Below are 16,486 nucleotides of genomic sequence, written 5' to 3' on the forward strand. Positions count from 1 at the left end.
ACATATCTCCTTATACCGTGGATTAATCAGTAGCTATTTCCTATTTTATTTATTTTTTCCCCTTTTTAATCCTGTTTCTGTTTCACCTGTGCTCATCTTTCTTCTTATTATTTTTAATATTATTTTAGTTATTTTTAAATCTTTGTTACTTGTTTTCAAATAGAAATCAAGTTATTACAAGGATTCTTTAAATCTTAATTTGCATTGGGTGTTTTTATTCATATACTTGACCATCTCTCATTATCTGGGCTGACTTCAGGCTAAGTTAAAATAGGATTAAGTAGTTCAGGATTATGCATATTATGAGAACCTAGCTATTTTCTCAGGGAATTGTTTTGTTATGTGGCTATTGTAATAAGCAAACCCAGCTATAGTGTCCTCCTTCAGTATTCTCAGTGGTGTATTCCTCTTTTTCCTTAATTGTTTTATTGGACTCCTTGTTCAGACTTAACATTGTTCGATATATTGTTACATTAAGCATTCAGTTCTTATCTGATATATGAGATTGTAGCTTGAGATATAATAGCACAGCTTGCACTTGCCATATATTGTAGAAGAGGTATAATATTATATATAGATAAACGGATACAGTCCCTAAGTGGATCAGGATAAGAGCATCACTTGGGGTGAATGTATATATAAATAATATATATTTCTATTTAAAACCATCTGATAGGACAAGATGCCTATTGTTTCTTTACTTCTGTGTCCTCTTTGTAACAGAATGAATATTACTGTAGGTTAGATTTCCTGTGGAAGAACAAGTTCAAAAAAGAACGTGAGGAGATTGAGACGATGGAGAATTTGAATCGGCTTCTTCTGGAAAATGTACTGCCTGCTCACGTGGCTGAACATTTCTTGGCAAGGAACTTGAAGAATGAGGTCAGTCCATCTCACTACATCTCATCTTATGTTAACTGACCAGATCAATTTCCACAGAGCAAAAGACAAACCACAGACTGTAGATTCCCTGCCCCAGAAAGTAAGAACTGGCAGAATAGCTTAACTCCATATCTGCTTGCCATTTGTGAGAAGACAGGGTTGAAAAGGAAAAATATGGCAATTTTTTTCTGGTGCTCGAACACTGAATATGGTACTCTAAAGTAGTGTTTTTTCAACTTCAGCAACATTAAGATAGGTGGACTTCAACTCCCATAATTCCCCCAGCCACACATCGCAAAGTTGACGAGATTGAAAAACATTGCTCTAGGACATTGTTACCATTTGGATTTAAAAAACCACTGAGGCATGACCCTCTTTTATATCTGTTAATTTATAAATAACATGTGTCTCTTTGTGAGCATTTGAAGTTGCACAGAACCAACAGTATACATTTGAAGTCACCAGTTCTTGGGCTCATAATCGCAAGCAATCCTTAAAAAACAAACCTTTGTGTTTCTTGCAAAATTCTAACACAAAATAACATTTCTATTAATTACTCACATGCATTGAAAAGACATTGCTCTGTAACCAGGGTGTAGAATATACCTTCAAAGGCAATAAAAAGAGAAGCCTAACTCTATTGGCTTGAAGGAACAGGGGAAAAAGCAAATCATTTGTGAGTTGGCAGTTCCATACAGTCTCTTGCAAAAATCCTGAAATCATACCAAATTTTAGCCATTTTAATTGTAAAAAATATTTTAAATTACTTGGGCCAGTGACTCCTTCTCAGTGCTAGGAAGGAGACAATGGCAAACCACTTCTGAAAAACCTTGCCAAGAAAATAGCAAGGACTTGTCCAGGCAGTCTCCCAGAGTAAAAAAAAAACAACAACTCAAAGCATAAAGCCAGAGCCAGTTTGGTGTGGTGATTAAGGTGCCAGTCTAGAAACCAGGAGACTGTGAGTTCTAATCCTACCTTAGGCAAAAAGCCAAGGGAGGGCTTTGAGCCAGTCACTCTCCCTCAGCCACAGGAAGGAAGTAATGCAAACCACTTCTGAAATCTTGCCAGGAAAACTGCAGGGACCTAGCCAAGCAGTCACCAGGACTAAAAAAAACAACAACCCTGACTTGAAAACATTAAAAAAAATACTGTTTTAGTCCATTAGCAAGCATCCACCTGCTGACAGTTTTCCTAAAACAAAATCCTTCCAAGATATAACACTTCAGTATAATTTTTCTGCTTTAGCATTTTTTAAAATGATAAAATCTGTTTTTTCCTCTGAAATTTAAAATATTGTTGTTGCACTGGGCATTTCTATAGCCTTTGAAGATGACCTGCTTTGTGGGGAAAGTAATTCTCTCCCAGCTACCTGTTTTCATTTCCATCTGAAACCTAGGTATTAACAGCCATCAGCTGTCAGTTTTCTCTTGCCTGGCCCTGACATTTAGAGTTTTATTTATATAGTTTCCAGTGATCCAGCGTTTGTTTACTAGGGTTTTCAAAACCCTCAAAAGGGACAATTGTCACAGTATGAAAACAAGAGCAAAGTTCCCCTCCTTGAAGTGTTAAAGTAGCTGCAGGCTTTGGAAGGCCAGACTCAGTTGTTTTAGAGGCAGTTTTCTCTGCATTCTTTTGGGTGCACAATTGCTTGATTTTTCTAACAACTCTGGAACAGGTTTTCTCTTGCATATACATATATGAGCATAGAAAACTGGGAAAAGTCTTCAAAGCAATTCCTTGGGGCTTTCCAAAGAACGGGGATGCATTAACTCTTTAGAGTGAGATACCATGCTCTTGGCAATGCAGTTTGAGAAATGTCCCTTCCAAATACATTGCATATTCCTATAATTTACTACTGAAATTTCTTCACTCCAAGTGTTCACTTGATGCTTAGGAAGACCTCTATCAAGCTTGCTAAATGTAATATCACCAGATGTGTATCTAGTTGGAAGGACTTCTGAATTCTGAATTAAGGCGCAGTCTCATGACACAATATCTGTCTTATTAATCTGTTGCAGCCTGTGCAACAGTAACAGACAACCAGCAATCTAGTTGCACTAGGGCTCTTTTATGATTCGTGGACTTCAATACCCAGAATTTCTGAACCAGCCATGCTGACTCAGGAATTCTGGGAGTTGAAGTCCACAAGTCATAAAAGAGCCAAGGTTGCCTACCCCTGCACTAGGGCCTAGGCCAGGGGTAGGCAACCTTGGCTCTTTTATGACTCGTGGACTTCAACTCCCAGAATTCCTGAGTCATAAAAGAGCTAAGGTTGCCTACCCCTGGCCTAGGCCATATCACTGGAAAAGGCAATTATGTATATGCACACAGAAAATCCTAAGATGCATTGGCTTTGTTCCTCCACTAAAATGCATATGGAAGCACAGCTGTGTGGGAACTGTATACGTAAATGGTTTTGGACTGAGGTTTCTTTTCAACGTTCTATGCTGGACATGCTAAACAATGTCTTGATGGTAAATAATTTTGACTTCCTTTGGCAAGAATCTTTTTCATACATTTCCAATCTAATTAAAAAGATGAAACAAAGCAGTGTCCTATTTGTCAAATCTGCACTCTTCCAAATAATATAATTTTCTCAATCTCCAATTAAGATAGAGGATTATGACAATTGCTACATCTTGTATATCACAGACTTACATGAATTATGGCTATTCATTATTAACACCTTTTAAAAAAGATTTGGTCAAGTCATGGCGGCAAATATACCTAATATTCCTGCTTCCTATTTTCCCCACAACAACAACGTGGTGAGGTGGGTAGAGCTGAGAGAGAGTGACTGACCTAAAGTTACCCAGCCACTTTCATGCCTAAGATAGAACTAGAACTCAGAGCCTTCTGGTTTTTAGGCCTGCATTTTCACCACTACATCAAATTGGCTGTTTGAGATGTGTATCATAGAAATGCTGAAATGTGTATCAAATACTGTTGGTCATGACCAGCATAGTTTGTTGTATTTAAGGATATGTGGCATAGAGATGAATTTTAATTTAATAGTTTAATCAAATTAATTAATGCTTTTAATTTAATAAATGGTTTATTGATGAAACTAAAGTAAGAAGCAATGCAAAGTTGATATAAACCTATCTTTGTATAATTTTGTAAAAATCATTAGCACTTTTTCCTTCTTTTCTTTACTATTATTTTATGTACGACTTCTGCTGAGAACGTGGATAACATTGTCTCTTATTCGTCTCTCAACAACAGGATTTATACCATCAGTCGTATGATTGCGTCTGTGTCATGTTTGCCTCCATTCCAGATTTCAAAGAATTTTATACAGAATCTGATGTTAACAAAGAAGGTTTAGAATGTCTCAGGCTTCTAAATGAGATCATAGCTGACTTTGATGATGTAAGTATATTGTTCCTTCAATTAAAATATGAGCCAGAACTTACGTTGAAACAAAGTCTTCTTAGTCACTCTCCATGACAAGAATGCATTTAACCCCATTAAGTCAATTAATTCTGTCCAAGAAATATACTTTGAAACACTATATCTGCTCAACCTTTCAGCAGAGAAGATTGTTTGTTTAGAATCTACAGAATAACAGAGTGAGAAGGGACCTTGGGGGTCTTCTAGTCCAACTCCCTGCTCAAACGGGAAACCCTATACCATTCCAGACAAATGGGTATCCAATCTAAGCAGTGTGGGCCATAATCCGTAACTATGCCTAACTTTAACCTTCAAAGCATACCGTCAGCACAACTGAGTTCATGGAATTGTTGCTGTAGAGATGATTGGTGGAGGGAGTGCTGTGCATACCACCGTATGTTCCTGGGAGACAAGAATTAAAGAGGGATAAAGTTGACTGGGGCCAAAAAGAGCTGTTATTTAATTGTGTGATGGATAGATTCTTTTCCGTATATCTTACATATTTTGTACAGAAGTGTACAGAAAAAAGAGAAAGAGCCAGTTTCCAAGTCGCTTGGGCCTGTGACCAAACCTGCTCTAAAAGAGGTCTTCAAGGTACAGGGGAATCACCTCTGCCTCATTCCAGCTTCTTAGTGCAAGGGAGTTTTCGTGGTCTATACCAGGGGTAGGCAACCTTGGCTCTTTTATGACTTGTGGACTTCAACTCCCAGAATTCCTGAGCCAGCTTGGCTGGCTCAGGAGTTCTGGGAGTTGAAGTCCACAAGTCATAAAAGAGCCAAGGTTGCATACCCCTGGTCTATACAAATGATGTCCTCCAATTCTTTCCTTTGGCCAAAACATTATCTATTATGATATGAACGTTATGGAATATTCTCTTTAAAAAACAAGCTTTGGTTTGTTTGTTTTCCTAGTTAAAATGTTTTAGGTATAGAAAATCATTGAAGGGACTAATCTGGAAAGGTACAGTCTATGAGAGTGAGCAGAACAGTTATTAATTTAGCTGTTATTGAAGACAGTGAACATTAATCATGTCAACAGGCAAGCAGAACTTTGAAGCTGGGGGGAAAAAAAGTCATTGAGCTATCTCTCACTGCCTTAGCAGCTGCAGAGTAATTGCCAAACTATTTTGATTAACATGTAGACATTATAATTATGCGATTTGCTGTGAAACTGTTCCTGAATCTCAAATTTTTTTCTTTAAACAGTTTTACATATTTTTCTTCTGTGGTTGTTTGGATTTGACCATTATTTTCCCATTATTATGATGGCAGGTTAGCACTCTCATGGCCAGCGACTAAAACTATTTAAAGTAATAATATGCTTAGGAAACCCAGCACAACAACTTTATGTTTAAACATGTGATGCTTCAAATCTGGCAAAAAAACTAAACCTGGAGGAATGTAATTGTATACATAAAATAGTTTGTTGTGTTTACAGTTTTATGAACATATGGAAACATGGGAAAATACTGTTTGAAGTAATACTTCCATATGTATATTTTTCAGGTCTACATTAAATATTCTTTCTATATTTAAGTAGAGCAAATCAAGATCCAGTGTAATGTAGTAATTAAACTTTGGGAGTTGAATTGGGGACATAATGGTTCAACTTGTCATTCAGTAAAGGAATTCACCAGTTGACGATCGGTCAGTCACTCTATCTCAGCCCATCCTATCTTATACATCTTTTGATATGGAATAAAATGAGGAAAGAAGAAATTTCCATATATGTTGCCATGATAAAAGCAGAGAAAAGATGAAATGTAAACAGAAACCTAAGTATGAGTTACAATGAGTATGAAATCTCAGGGACAGTAAACCAAACTCCCTTCTTACAAAAGGTTTTGCTTGTCAGAGTCCCAAGCTTAGTTCCAAAGGACGAAGAGTTTAGCAACATCAGCAGATTTTCCTATGGCCGTACAGCTTCAGTGTTGCCATCCAGTCTGCACTCAGGGCTATGGACTGGTAGAACTAAATTGTTTTCTTCAACATAGTCAACTGATCTGGGATAAAAACACTGGAATATGGAGATATGTTGGGGAAGAGTTGCTTCGTCTCACTGCATATGCATTGTGCCTTAACATCAGGTTTCTATATTATTTATGACATGGGCAGATAGGAGTTTAAAGAGATTACTATTATTTCATCTAGACTACCTTAAAAAAATGGTGACAGTTCTTCTGGACTTGGGCTTTCTTTAAAGAAGGATCTAGCGACATATATAGGGAAGTGTGTATTAATAAAGCTAATATGTAATTGTTTTATAATCAGACATCTGTTTCTCCACAGCTGTTATCTAAGCCCAAATTTAGCGGAGTTGAAAAGATCAAGACAATTGGAAGCACATATATGGCTGCCACAGGACTAAGTGCAATGCCCAGTCAAGAACACAGTCCGGTATACATCAATATTATATACAATTTGCAGAGATCATTAGTCAAAAAGACAAAGTTTGGGATATGCTGCAAAATTCAGTCATCCTGGTCCTAATGAAGCTCTTCTGAATAATGCTCCAAGCTTATTTGGAGTATTCAGAGGTGTATTTTCAGTAATTTCAGATTGAAAAATAAATCTGAGAAAGCCCCACTGTAAATCCAGAGTAATTTGTTTGCCCCATGGAGCTCTTGAATTAGGGCCACAGCATGGAACTGTCATCTTGGCAAATGTAGTAAAACGCCTCTATTCACCAAGAATGAAAGGATGTGTTAGAATCAGAGAAAGTGTGTCAAATTTTTCTTTCCCCATCAGAGTGGCTCCATCTGAAGTCCGACAACAAGCAGCATTTGTGGGGAGAATCAGTGTAAAGAAAAAGTCAATTGCTTCCCAACTATTATGTTCCTTCTCTGCAACTCTTTGCTCCAACATTTACAGTTATGGGGTTAAATGCAAAAAATTGATCCCTATTGTGCTATGTGATTCACCCCTTCCTTCAAATAGAGACACCTTCCCCCAATATTTATTGTTTGACTAGTTGTAGAATTATTGTTGTCACATGTGAAATACAAAACAATTACTGACATCTAAACTGCTCACTTTTCATCCCAAAACAACAATTTGCCAGTTCAATGGAAAAGTTATTGTCACTGTCAATACAATAAATAGAGAATGCTTGTGAGAGACTTCAAAACATCAGGTGACAAATATCATGTTTTTAATACCTCACATTTCACTATTTACAGTATATATTTATATTTAATTTGAAATTGTACAAATCAAGCATTATTTCCCTTCCCCTTCTACCTTTCCAACCAAGTTCAGAGGGATTTGGATTTTTACCTCTTTTGCAAGTAGGAGATACATTCAAAGAACCTAGCTGTGTCTTCAAAATACACAGAAATAGTTCCATCCTACTTTGCTATTTTATCACTACAGCTCATAAAACGGACACATGTCCTGGTGTGCATTCAAGATGAGACATAATCCAAAAAAACCAGCTGGACTGTTTTCAGTAAAACAGATATAGGAACCCAAGGGATTGTTTTCTTCATTTTAATTTACATTTTGCAGTAAAGGGCAGATTCCAATATTTCATAGCTTAGCCCCCAAACTGAGAGTCCCATTGTGTTAGCCTTAACAACAAGCACTACCCTTTTTAATATACATTCTCCCTGTGCTACTTCATGCAGCATGCCACTAAGGAGAGTGGAATGATAGTGTTGGGCAAATGTTTATGCAAGGAAATTGGAAAAGATCTTACCTATGGGAAACTGACAGATGGTCTCTTAACAGGAACTCAAAAATATCTAGATACAGCCCTGGGAAATTTCTTATTTGCAGGAAGAAAGTAGCTTGTTCAGGATTTGAAGAATACTAGGTTTATCCCGAATCTCATGCATATTGATGTTCCATAGGTTGTAACAAACATAATAACGAACAGTTTGTTTTCTCAGATACTGCAATGAATAGTGTACAGCTTATTTTTTTCCACATTTTCTAAGAAGTCCCCTTGATATTAATTATTGATATTATTAGTGAGTATTCATGTAGCCCTCACATTGAAGCATTTCTTCTCAGAATGTTTTCATATGGATATGCATAGAAAGCAAGTTTGGTGACATGTTTTGATGATTGCATTTGCCTTATTATTGTGTATGTTTGCATTCAGGAGCCTGACCGACAATACATGCATATTGGGACTATGGTAGAGTTTGCATTTGCCCTTGGAGCAAAACTGGATGTAATAAACAAGCATTCCTTTAATGATTTCAAACTTCGAGTAGGTAAGTGAAGAGACATGTTGTCTCATATTAGCAAATGTTTCAGTCTTTGTTGCAAATTAATGGTTTTTTTACTTAGTTATTTCAATAACTTGCGTGTCTATGAAAAAGGACAAATCTGTTTTATGTCTCACATTCCCAGTTGTTAAAGATAAAAGGGATAAAGTCATAGCACAAAATGTTGCAAGATAAATGAACAAAAAGAACCCCCAGAAGCTTAACATGAATTCAGTCCATGGGAAGAATATGGAGCAGATTTTCTATAAGTAGAGAAGACATGTCATTACCATTTTCTCATGATTAGATTGTGATTATATGATGCTCTTTAGCAATTTCAGAAAATCATGCCAGCAAGAAAAAAAAAGAACTATGAAAAGAAGAAAAATAACCTTATATGCATTTTAAGGGAAACACTTTTCTAAATACAGATCCTTGAATGGTCAGCATAATGAAATAAGTAAGGGAACACAGTGGGTAGAGTACTTCATGTGAGTCCATCAGGGTCTTTGTGCGGAAGAGAAAGATAGCTTTTGGGCTTGGAGAGATTGCATTTCCCCTGTGCTGTTTCGCTTTTTTATTATTGTTAAGAAATCTTTAGCCTTTTTAAAAATGGAAACATGAGTTATACCGAACTGCTTTTTAAATTTTATTTTATTTTATTTATTATTTTATTTATTGTCAGGAATTCCATGGCTGCTATCTCATATAATGAATCTAAGTGGCTACATAAAAACATAGCTAAAAATAAAAGTACCCTTTTCATTATCCTTTTTTGTTTGTTAAAATTCAGCCCATAAATAAATAGATAAAATATTTTCTTTTTCTAAGATATTCTGAGTTTGAGAAATCAAAAGAAAGAACATTACATTTCTGGCTGACTGAAAGTCATTCCAATATTCAGCACTCTTTTAGGAACCCAAAATGTTTTTGAATCTAATGTGAAATTAAAAGATATCAAGTGTGTGCGTGTGTGTGTGTATGTGTGTGTGTGTGCGCACACACACACAAATATAAAAGATTTAACAAAATCTGCTTTTTTTTCCAGAGCAATGTAGAATCTGTTTTTAATCTGCATTTCAAGATCTGCTTTTTATATTCTCACTCAATATTGGGTTTTTCTGTCCAGCCTGTAGATTACAATCATCTTAGCTTACAGCATCCCCTAGTGTCAAAAGCCTGGCAATAAATAAAAGTCACAGATTGAACAGTATTTCATCCTCATATGTACAGTATTTTCTGCATTAGTTTCATCCTTTCCATCCATGAGTTAGATGTAACTCATGATAACCTAGAAAAACTTTCCCAGTTTGGTTTATATGTAGAATATCCAGGAATTTCTATTTCTTTTCCTAAATACTGAGGATTTACTCAAGGACAGAAATGGACCAAGGCAATAGTTGAATCTTATATTTTAAAGAACAAAAGTAAAGAGGATGCAACAATTTTTCACCTCTTTAGGATCCTCTGGGAAAGTATTGATATAAGCTGCATCTAATGTGTGTTCATTGTATTCTGTTCAGTATCACTAAATGGAAAGTTACTGTATTCAGTTCTCTTCTTGCCCTACTTTGCTATGTTGTATATAATTTTGCTAGAAGAAAAGTACATGCAACTTAAAGATCATAGTTTTATGACTATGAATTGCCATTAAATGCTAATGTGACCATTAAAAGTGGTATTGACGTAATCTGGATTATGATGCTTATTTCTTATGACAAACCCATCTGTCCCAGCTAAGCTCACATAGTCACAAGGTTTGGATCTGGAAAGGTATAAGTATCCCAGTCTCTGCTTGGCTTACTCTTCTCTGTCCTTGAAGTTGCTTTGAGTTTGATTGAATGATATTCAACTAACCCATTAACTCATCTAAAATCTAGGTCTCCTTAAGAACATAGGACCAAAGTCCATCATAGAGCTAATAAAATTTATGTCTCTAGATTTAGATTTTCAGCCAGCAGTATTCAATTATATGAGAGAAGTGGCAAAGTCAATGAAATTATAAGATCTTTTGCAGTTTACTCTGATCCCTGTCACTTCAGGATCGAGCTCACCCATCTCACTGTTTGGGACAAGTTTCTAAAGATTCTTGACCAGATAATAGGACTCATCCAATATCTGTGTTATATATGCTAGGATCTTTCCGGGTAGAACTTTTTCCACTGTAAGGGAGAACCATTGGGGTACTGTCAAGGGTATTGTTCAAGTAATTTTTACTTTGAAAAACCCTTAAACCCTTAATCTTTGACTCTCGTACTATCATATTCTTATATTGTCCCAAATGAAGCATTCTACTAGAGCACAGATACTGTTACTCTAATTAATTATTGGTTAAAATTAACATTTAGCCCACAGGATTTGGCCCTCCTAAATTTGATAAACTCTTATTGGTAGCCCTGGACAAAGGTTGTGGACTGTAAGCCATTGCAATATATGTAGATATTTTTTCTTAATTGCTCGTGGCCTTGGTCTGTAAATAGGAATAGTCTTGGTCTCTGTTACAGGAACAGTGTTATGGAAGCAGTATTAAAGCTGAGTTAGGGAACCAGTTGAATAGTCTTAAATCAGTTTGCCATTTGGAGGAGATACTGAATGTAGGTCTACAGATCTTTCATGCTACTGTGTTTTGATAGCATATTTGTATCAGACTTAGAGCACAGATTCAAGGAAATTTCCATCTGCTAATAGAATCTGTCCCAACATACCTGGGAACAATTGAATTGCTGGCCCCATCCTACTATGCTGTGATTTATACATGGCAATTGATCCCACTCCTTAATAAAGCTTTTCCTGAGAGAACCAGTTTGGTATAGTGATTAAGGCACTAGGCTAGATAGCAGGAGTCTGTGAGTTTGAGCCCCACCTCAGGCATGAAAACTAGCTAGATGACTTTGGACCAGTCACTCCCTTTCAAACAAACTCATCCCACAGGGCTGTTGTGGGGGGGGATCAGAAGCAGTAATATTAGGTGTATTTGCTGTCTTGATTTTGGGAAAATAGAAAGAGAAAGGAATATTAGGTAGGCTACTTTGAGTTGTTTATCAAAATAATAAAAGCAGGAAATAAATGAATAAAATAAAAGCTTTTTCTGGATGATATATTAATTTAATGTGCATGATCTTTTATTAGTGCTTGTAGAGTTCACTTAAAATTAACAGCTAAGCAATTTCTCCTTGATTGTCTTAGCCGGCAATCTATTATTATTTGACTGTAACATAACACTGTAAATTATGAATATCACTTGGCTTGTGGCCCATTTTTTCAATGGCTTTATGTTTCTTTTTTTTAACTTGAGCATCTATTGTGTTCAGTTATCTATTTCATTAATCACTGTTTGCTATAAAGAAGAATAGACATCTAAGTAAGATATATTGTCACCAACAAAACTTTCCTTCATGCAGTCGTCCTTCAGCAGTTTGCTACTTTTCTCCAAGGGGATCTGAGGGCAACAATAACTATAGTTGAATGTAGAGCGATTGGCATACACACCACTTGGTGATATCCCTCCTTTTTCTCTTTTGCTTCCTAAGTTCAGAGATATCTTCTCAATGCTTTTTGTCTTAAAGAGGTAGATCTGAATTTTAGGATATGGATCACATACTATCAATGATTATATAAGCTGAGTTCTATTGAGAATGTCAAGTTTTTAGTTTGATAGAAAAGTATCCCAATGTTTTTGACAACTGAGCAAAATAATCAAATTGAAGTATTTTGAATTGCATCTTTGTATTTGTCTTCATTTATTGAAGAAGAAACTAAGGAAACTTATCTAACCAGAAAACAAAATATTAATTGCTTTTTATGTTTTTTGTATTAGATTTTTATCTTTGTAAGCTGTTACTAAGAGTGACTTAGATGGGCATATTTTTTAAAATAAATAAAATAATACAATAAAGTGAAAAATAAATTAAATTTTCTTTTCTACAGGTATCAATCATGGGCCTGTAATTGCTGGAGTCATTGGAGCTCAGAAACCACAATATGACATCTGGGGCAACACTGTGAATGTAGCCAGCAGGATGGATAGTACTGGCATTTTAGATAAAATACAGGTTACTTTTTTTTATTCTTGCTAATAGCCAACAGATCTTGTGTGGAATCTGATTCTGTTTTTCTTTTAGGGAGAGGAGATTCAAAGCAGGGGATTAGGGAGTCAGGACTTCTATATTGTTAATCATTTGGAAGAGGTGGCATTTCATAAGCTAGTTTATAAAGGAGAAAAATAGCAACACCTACCAAAAAGGTTTTCTGCTCAAGTTCTACAAATAAAGAAGCCTCGTCTGTCTTCATTTCTGCTCATCCTTTTCTCTCTTCATCCTTCCTTTTTTCAAGAAGAAACCCAACTAAACAAAAATATACTACTAGTCTCATTGGAGTTGTTAACTTAAAATTTGCTTTAGAATTTTTAAAAGTTAATACAATAAAAAAAAACTCAAAATATTAACATTATCCTAGGTGATCCTGCAGTAAACTGAGTCCTACTTATAATCCACCCATCAAACTCAGGTTTAGCCAAGTGAGGTCCCATTGATTCCATTGCAATTCTAAATATTACAAACTGCTAATCTGGCCCAATATATTTTTTTCATGTACTTGTCCGTTAAGATAATCAGGAAAGACTATGAATTTTATTTATTTTATTTATTATTATTAAATAAAATGAGATTCTCATCTTTAAAGTTGGCAAGTTTACATACTGAAGACCTTCCCCGTAATTATGTCAGTTGACCTCTACTCACAGCAAATAGTTCAGGCCATAGAAGAGAAGAAAAAGATTTCTAGGCTTCCTTTAAAATGTCTGAATGTCTTTATTTAAATAATTTTTGCAGGTCACGGAGGAAACCAGTAACATCTTACAAACATTGGGCTACATTTGCACCTGCCGAGGTATCATTAATGTCAAAGGAAAAGGAGAGCTTCAGACCTACTTTGTACATACTGAAATGACTAAGTCCCTTTCACAAGGGAATGTGGCATCCTGAAATACATCAAGGGTAGACAGTCTCGTATTTTTAGAGAAAAAGCACCCCACACTTTTTTCTTAGATCTCCTCTAGCCCACACCATGAACGTGTGTGTAATTTTCTAGTGTATAGAAATGTTGCTGTAGTAGAGTGGCTACCGTCTCATCCCACCATTCACCATCAAGAGACCTCGGTAGTTGTCAAGATTCCAGAAATGGACAAATCTGTGCTGTGCACTGAGGCAACGACAGCTTGATTTGTATTCTCGACTCTTCAGTGGTAAAGAATGGAGGAAAATAACCACAGAGCTGGAAAAATTAATGGTCTGTTGCAGGAGGCTATGGAGACAATAATTAAAAAAAATTACAGAAAAGCACTGTATAGCAATAAAATTAGAGCTGCATGAAACATCGTGAAAAATATGGTAGCTCCCTATAAACATCCTCTAATCCCGAATTATTTAATTCTGAATATCTAACTCTATCCCTTCATCATTACAACTAGGGTGTGTTCACTAGTTGTGTCTCACAGCCAACAACATAAAATAGAGCTTCAGGCTTCATAGTTTCCCCAGAGGAATTCATAGACAAGCAGGACCAGTTTTGTATAAAATGTGTTAAAATGTTTTGATGCCCTTGTCTTTTGTAATATAAACTCATTAAAGGTTTCTATGTACTTTATTTGCAGTTGTGAAGTTATTATGTGTCATCAGTGAGCTTTCTGGCACAAAGGCAAAAACAAAACCCAAACTGGAGACAAAGGATAAATATAAGCAAAGTAATATTTCATATTTTTTTATTTTATTTTATGACCATTTGGTATGTGTGAATTCCCCTTAGTGCTACTTAACACAATGTTGACGTTAAAAGTATGAAAAATGAGAGGCAGTCAATAACTTCTCCCTATCTTTGTTGTGGATATAGAAAGTAGAGCAGTTACTGTAACAGTTTACCTACTCTTCACTAATATCCCACTAGTGATCATAAAAAAGAAAAAGCTGAACCTGCAAAGAGGAAATCTGAATTAATGCCAAGTTTTTAATAGCTTATTTATCCTAGATAGGCAAATGCTGAAAGTATAATTAATGCAAAACTATTGCTATAAATAATGATATAAAAAGAATCAGAGAACGTGGAAGACGATGCACTACAATAATTTATGATACTACATAGCGTACTATAACATATAAACCAAATATGCCATTCAGTTCCTGGTAACAATTTCACCATAAGGAAAGCGAAATGACAAAAAGTGTCATCTTATAAAATCCAGAACTTATGGACTTGTTTCAGATAGCAGGACACAAATGTATAATTGTAATATTTACTATGTGATGACATCATTGTACCTATGTCATCATTTTGGATTTGCCTAAAGGGGGCTACAGACACTGCTCTTTAGTGATAAACATCAGTTTGCTTTCTCAGGAGACTGCTCAAATACAGGGTTTTCTACAAAACCCTGTAAGAAAAGGTCAGCTTTGAAAGCTGAATAACTTAGGCAGGGTAAGGAAATCTATTTACCATTTTGCCATAATTTAATCTGCTTTTACTATTAGATGTTGGAAGCAGAAACCTGGCAGAATAATGACATTTCTCAATCATAAAAGCCTGTTTTGCTTGCACCAGGCAGCGTTGTTACCTTTTCACCCTTATCTTTGCAGCAGTAATGTCTAATAGTATGGTGCGTGATCGGCAATGAAAAATTGTCAAGTAGCTCCGTGTCCTAGGATAAGTTCCATCAAGGTAGAAAAGGCATTTAGGAATGGATAAATACTAAAAGATCGGTTACATGATTCTTTCAGTGCCTTTTATTAACCGCTACTAATGAGACACCTATTAGTCTGTTTGCATGCAGGTATCAGTAACAGCTCTTCTTACGTTAAATCATTCATGCTTCTGAACTCATTGTTCAAGAACCTTCTATCTTCCAGTTGAAAAGTAACTAATTCCCCCTTTAGGCTCTTTGATATCAACACCTCCATTTAGATTCTGTGTCTCATATTTCAAGAAACATACCGTCATCCAGAAGACACTGTGTGGTTAATTCATTCAGAATCACCGCCTTACCTCTTTATATCCGTCTATTATTTCTGTATTACTCCGAGAAATTCCTGCGAACAAATACTGTGACTTCACAGATACTTTACTTCTGAAACAGATTCACATGGTAGCAGCCTGTCCTTTGTTTTGCCCAGCCACAGCTTTTCTCAAACTTCCAACCCCCTTACAAGTGATTTGACATCATAGTTTATTCAGATGGTTTCTTAGTAACCAAAGAACTCTGCAAACTCACCAACCTGGGGGTGGGTGGGAGATTAGTAGGCAGCACAAAGCAATCCAGCCTGCCACTCAGCCGAACACTGGGCTTCACAGGGGAATGCAAGGCACCCAGGATGGGAAAGAACTGGAGGAAGAGGAAGAATTGGAGGAACTGGAAGGTACCAATGAAGCACTAATAAGGAAACACCAGCTTCCACTCTCTGCACAGTCAGCCTTCAGCTACATCCCACCCCGACGTAAGGACCCTCCTGAACTTAGTTATTTTTACCAGGAGAGCAAGGTATGTCCAGAAATTATGTGCAATTAATTGGGAGGACACATGTTATGATGGAAATACCTATTAAAAGGTGTTGGGAATGAAGCATTGTTCAATCTTCCACACCCAGATAGCAAATTGCAATATAGGTAGTCCTCGACCATGACCACAATTGAGCCAAAATTTCTGTTGCTGAGACATTTAAGTGGATTTTGCCCCATTTTAAGACTTCTTGCCACAATTGTTTAAGTGAATCATTGCAGTTGTTAATAACCCCGGGCCACCCCAATAATCATTGCAGTTGTACATATCCACCCCGGGCCACCCCAATGATGCCCTTGACGTGATGACCCGATGTCTGGAGGCCGTGAGGGTCTGGATGGGGAGAAACAGACTCAGGCTCAACCCTTCCAAGACCGAGTGGCTGTGGCTACCGGCGCCTCGGCATAGTCAGCTGATTCCATCGCTGACTATAGGGGGCGAAACTCTGGCTCCCT

The 16,486-nt window shown here is 36.4% G+C and overlaps 2 protein-coding genes across 2 annotated transcripts in view; both read left to right on the forward strand.

Annotated features, from left to right (window-relative positions):
- Positions 1–14,121, forward strand: part of ADCY2 (adenylate cyclase 2) — a 126,570-nt gene extending 112,449 nt beyond the window's left edge. The window contains exons 21-26 of the mRNA XM_029286396.1: positions 724–882; positions 4,108–4,254; positions 6,564–6,671; positions 8,380–8,494; positions 12,416–12,540; positions 13,318–14,121. Of these exons, the coding sequence (XP_029142229.1) occupies positions 724–882; positions 4,108–4,254; positions 6,564–6,671; positions 8,380–8,494; positions 12,416–12,540; positions 13,318–13,470 (807 nt within the window). The 3' untranslated portion in view covers positions 13,471–14,121. The remainder of the gene's footprint in view (positions 1–723; positions 883–4,107; positions 4,255–6,563; positions 6,672–8,379; positions 8,495–12,415; positions 12,541–13,317) is intronic.
- A 1,653-nt stretch (positions 14,122–15,774) lies between these two features.
- Positions 15,775–16,486, forward strand: part of CUNH5orf49 (chromosome unknown C5orf49 homolog) — a 4,335-nt gene continuing 3,623 nt past the window's right edge. Inside the window, exon 1 of the mRNA XM_015827211.1 lies at positions 15,775–16,013. Coding sequence (XP_015682697.1) covers positions 15,831–16,013 — 183 coding nt within the window. The 5' untranslated portion in view covers positions 15,775–15,830. The remainder of the gene's footprint in view (positions 16,014–16,486) is intronic.

The sequence above is a fragment of the Protobothrops mucrosquamatus genome, unplaced genomic scaffold, assembly GCF_001527695.2.
Source record: "Protobothrops mucrosquamatus isolate PMUCROS unplaced genomic scaffold, P.Mucros_1.0 scaffold_213, whole genome shotgun sequence".
In the NCBI taxonomy this organism is placed as follows: domain Eukaryota; kingdom Metazoa; phylum Chordata; class Lepidosauria; order Squamata; family Viperidae; genus Protobothrops; species Protobothrops mucrosquamatus.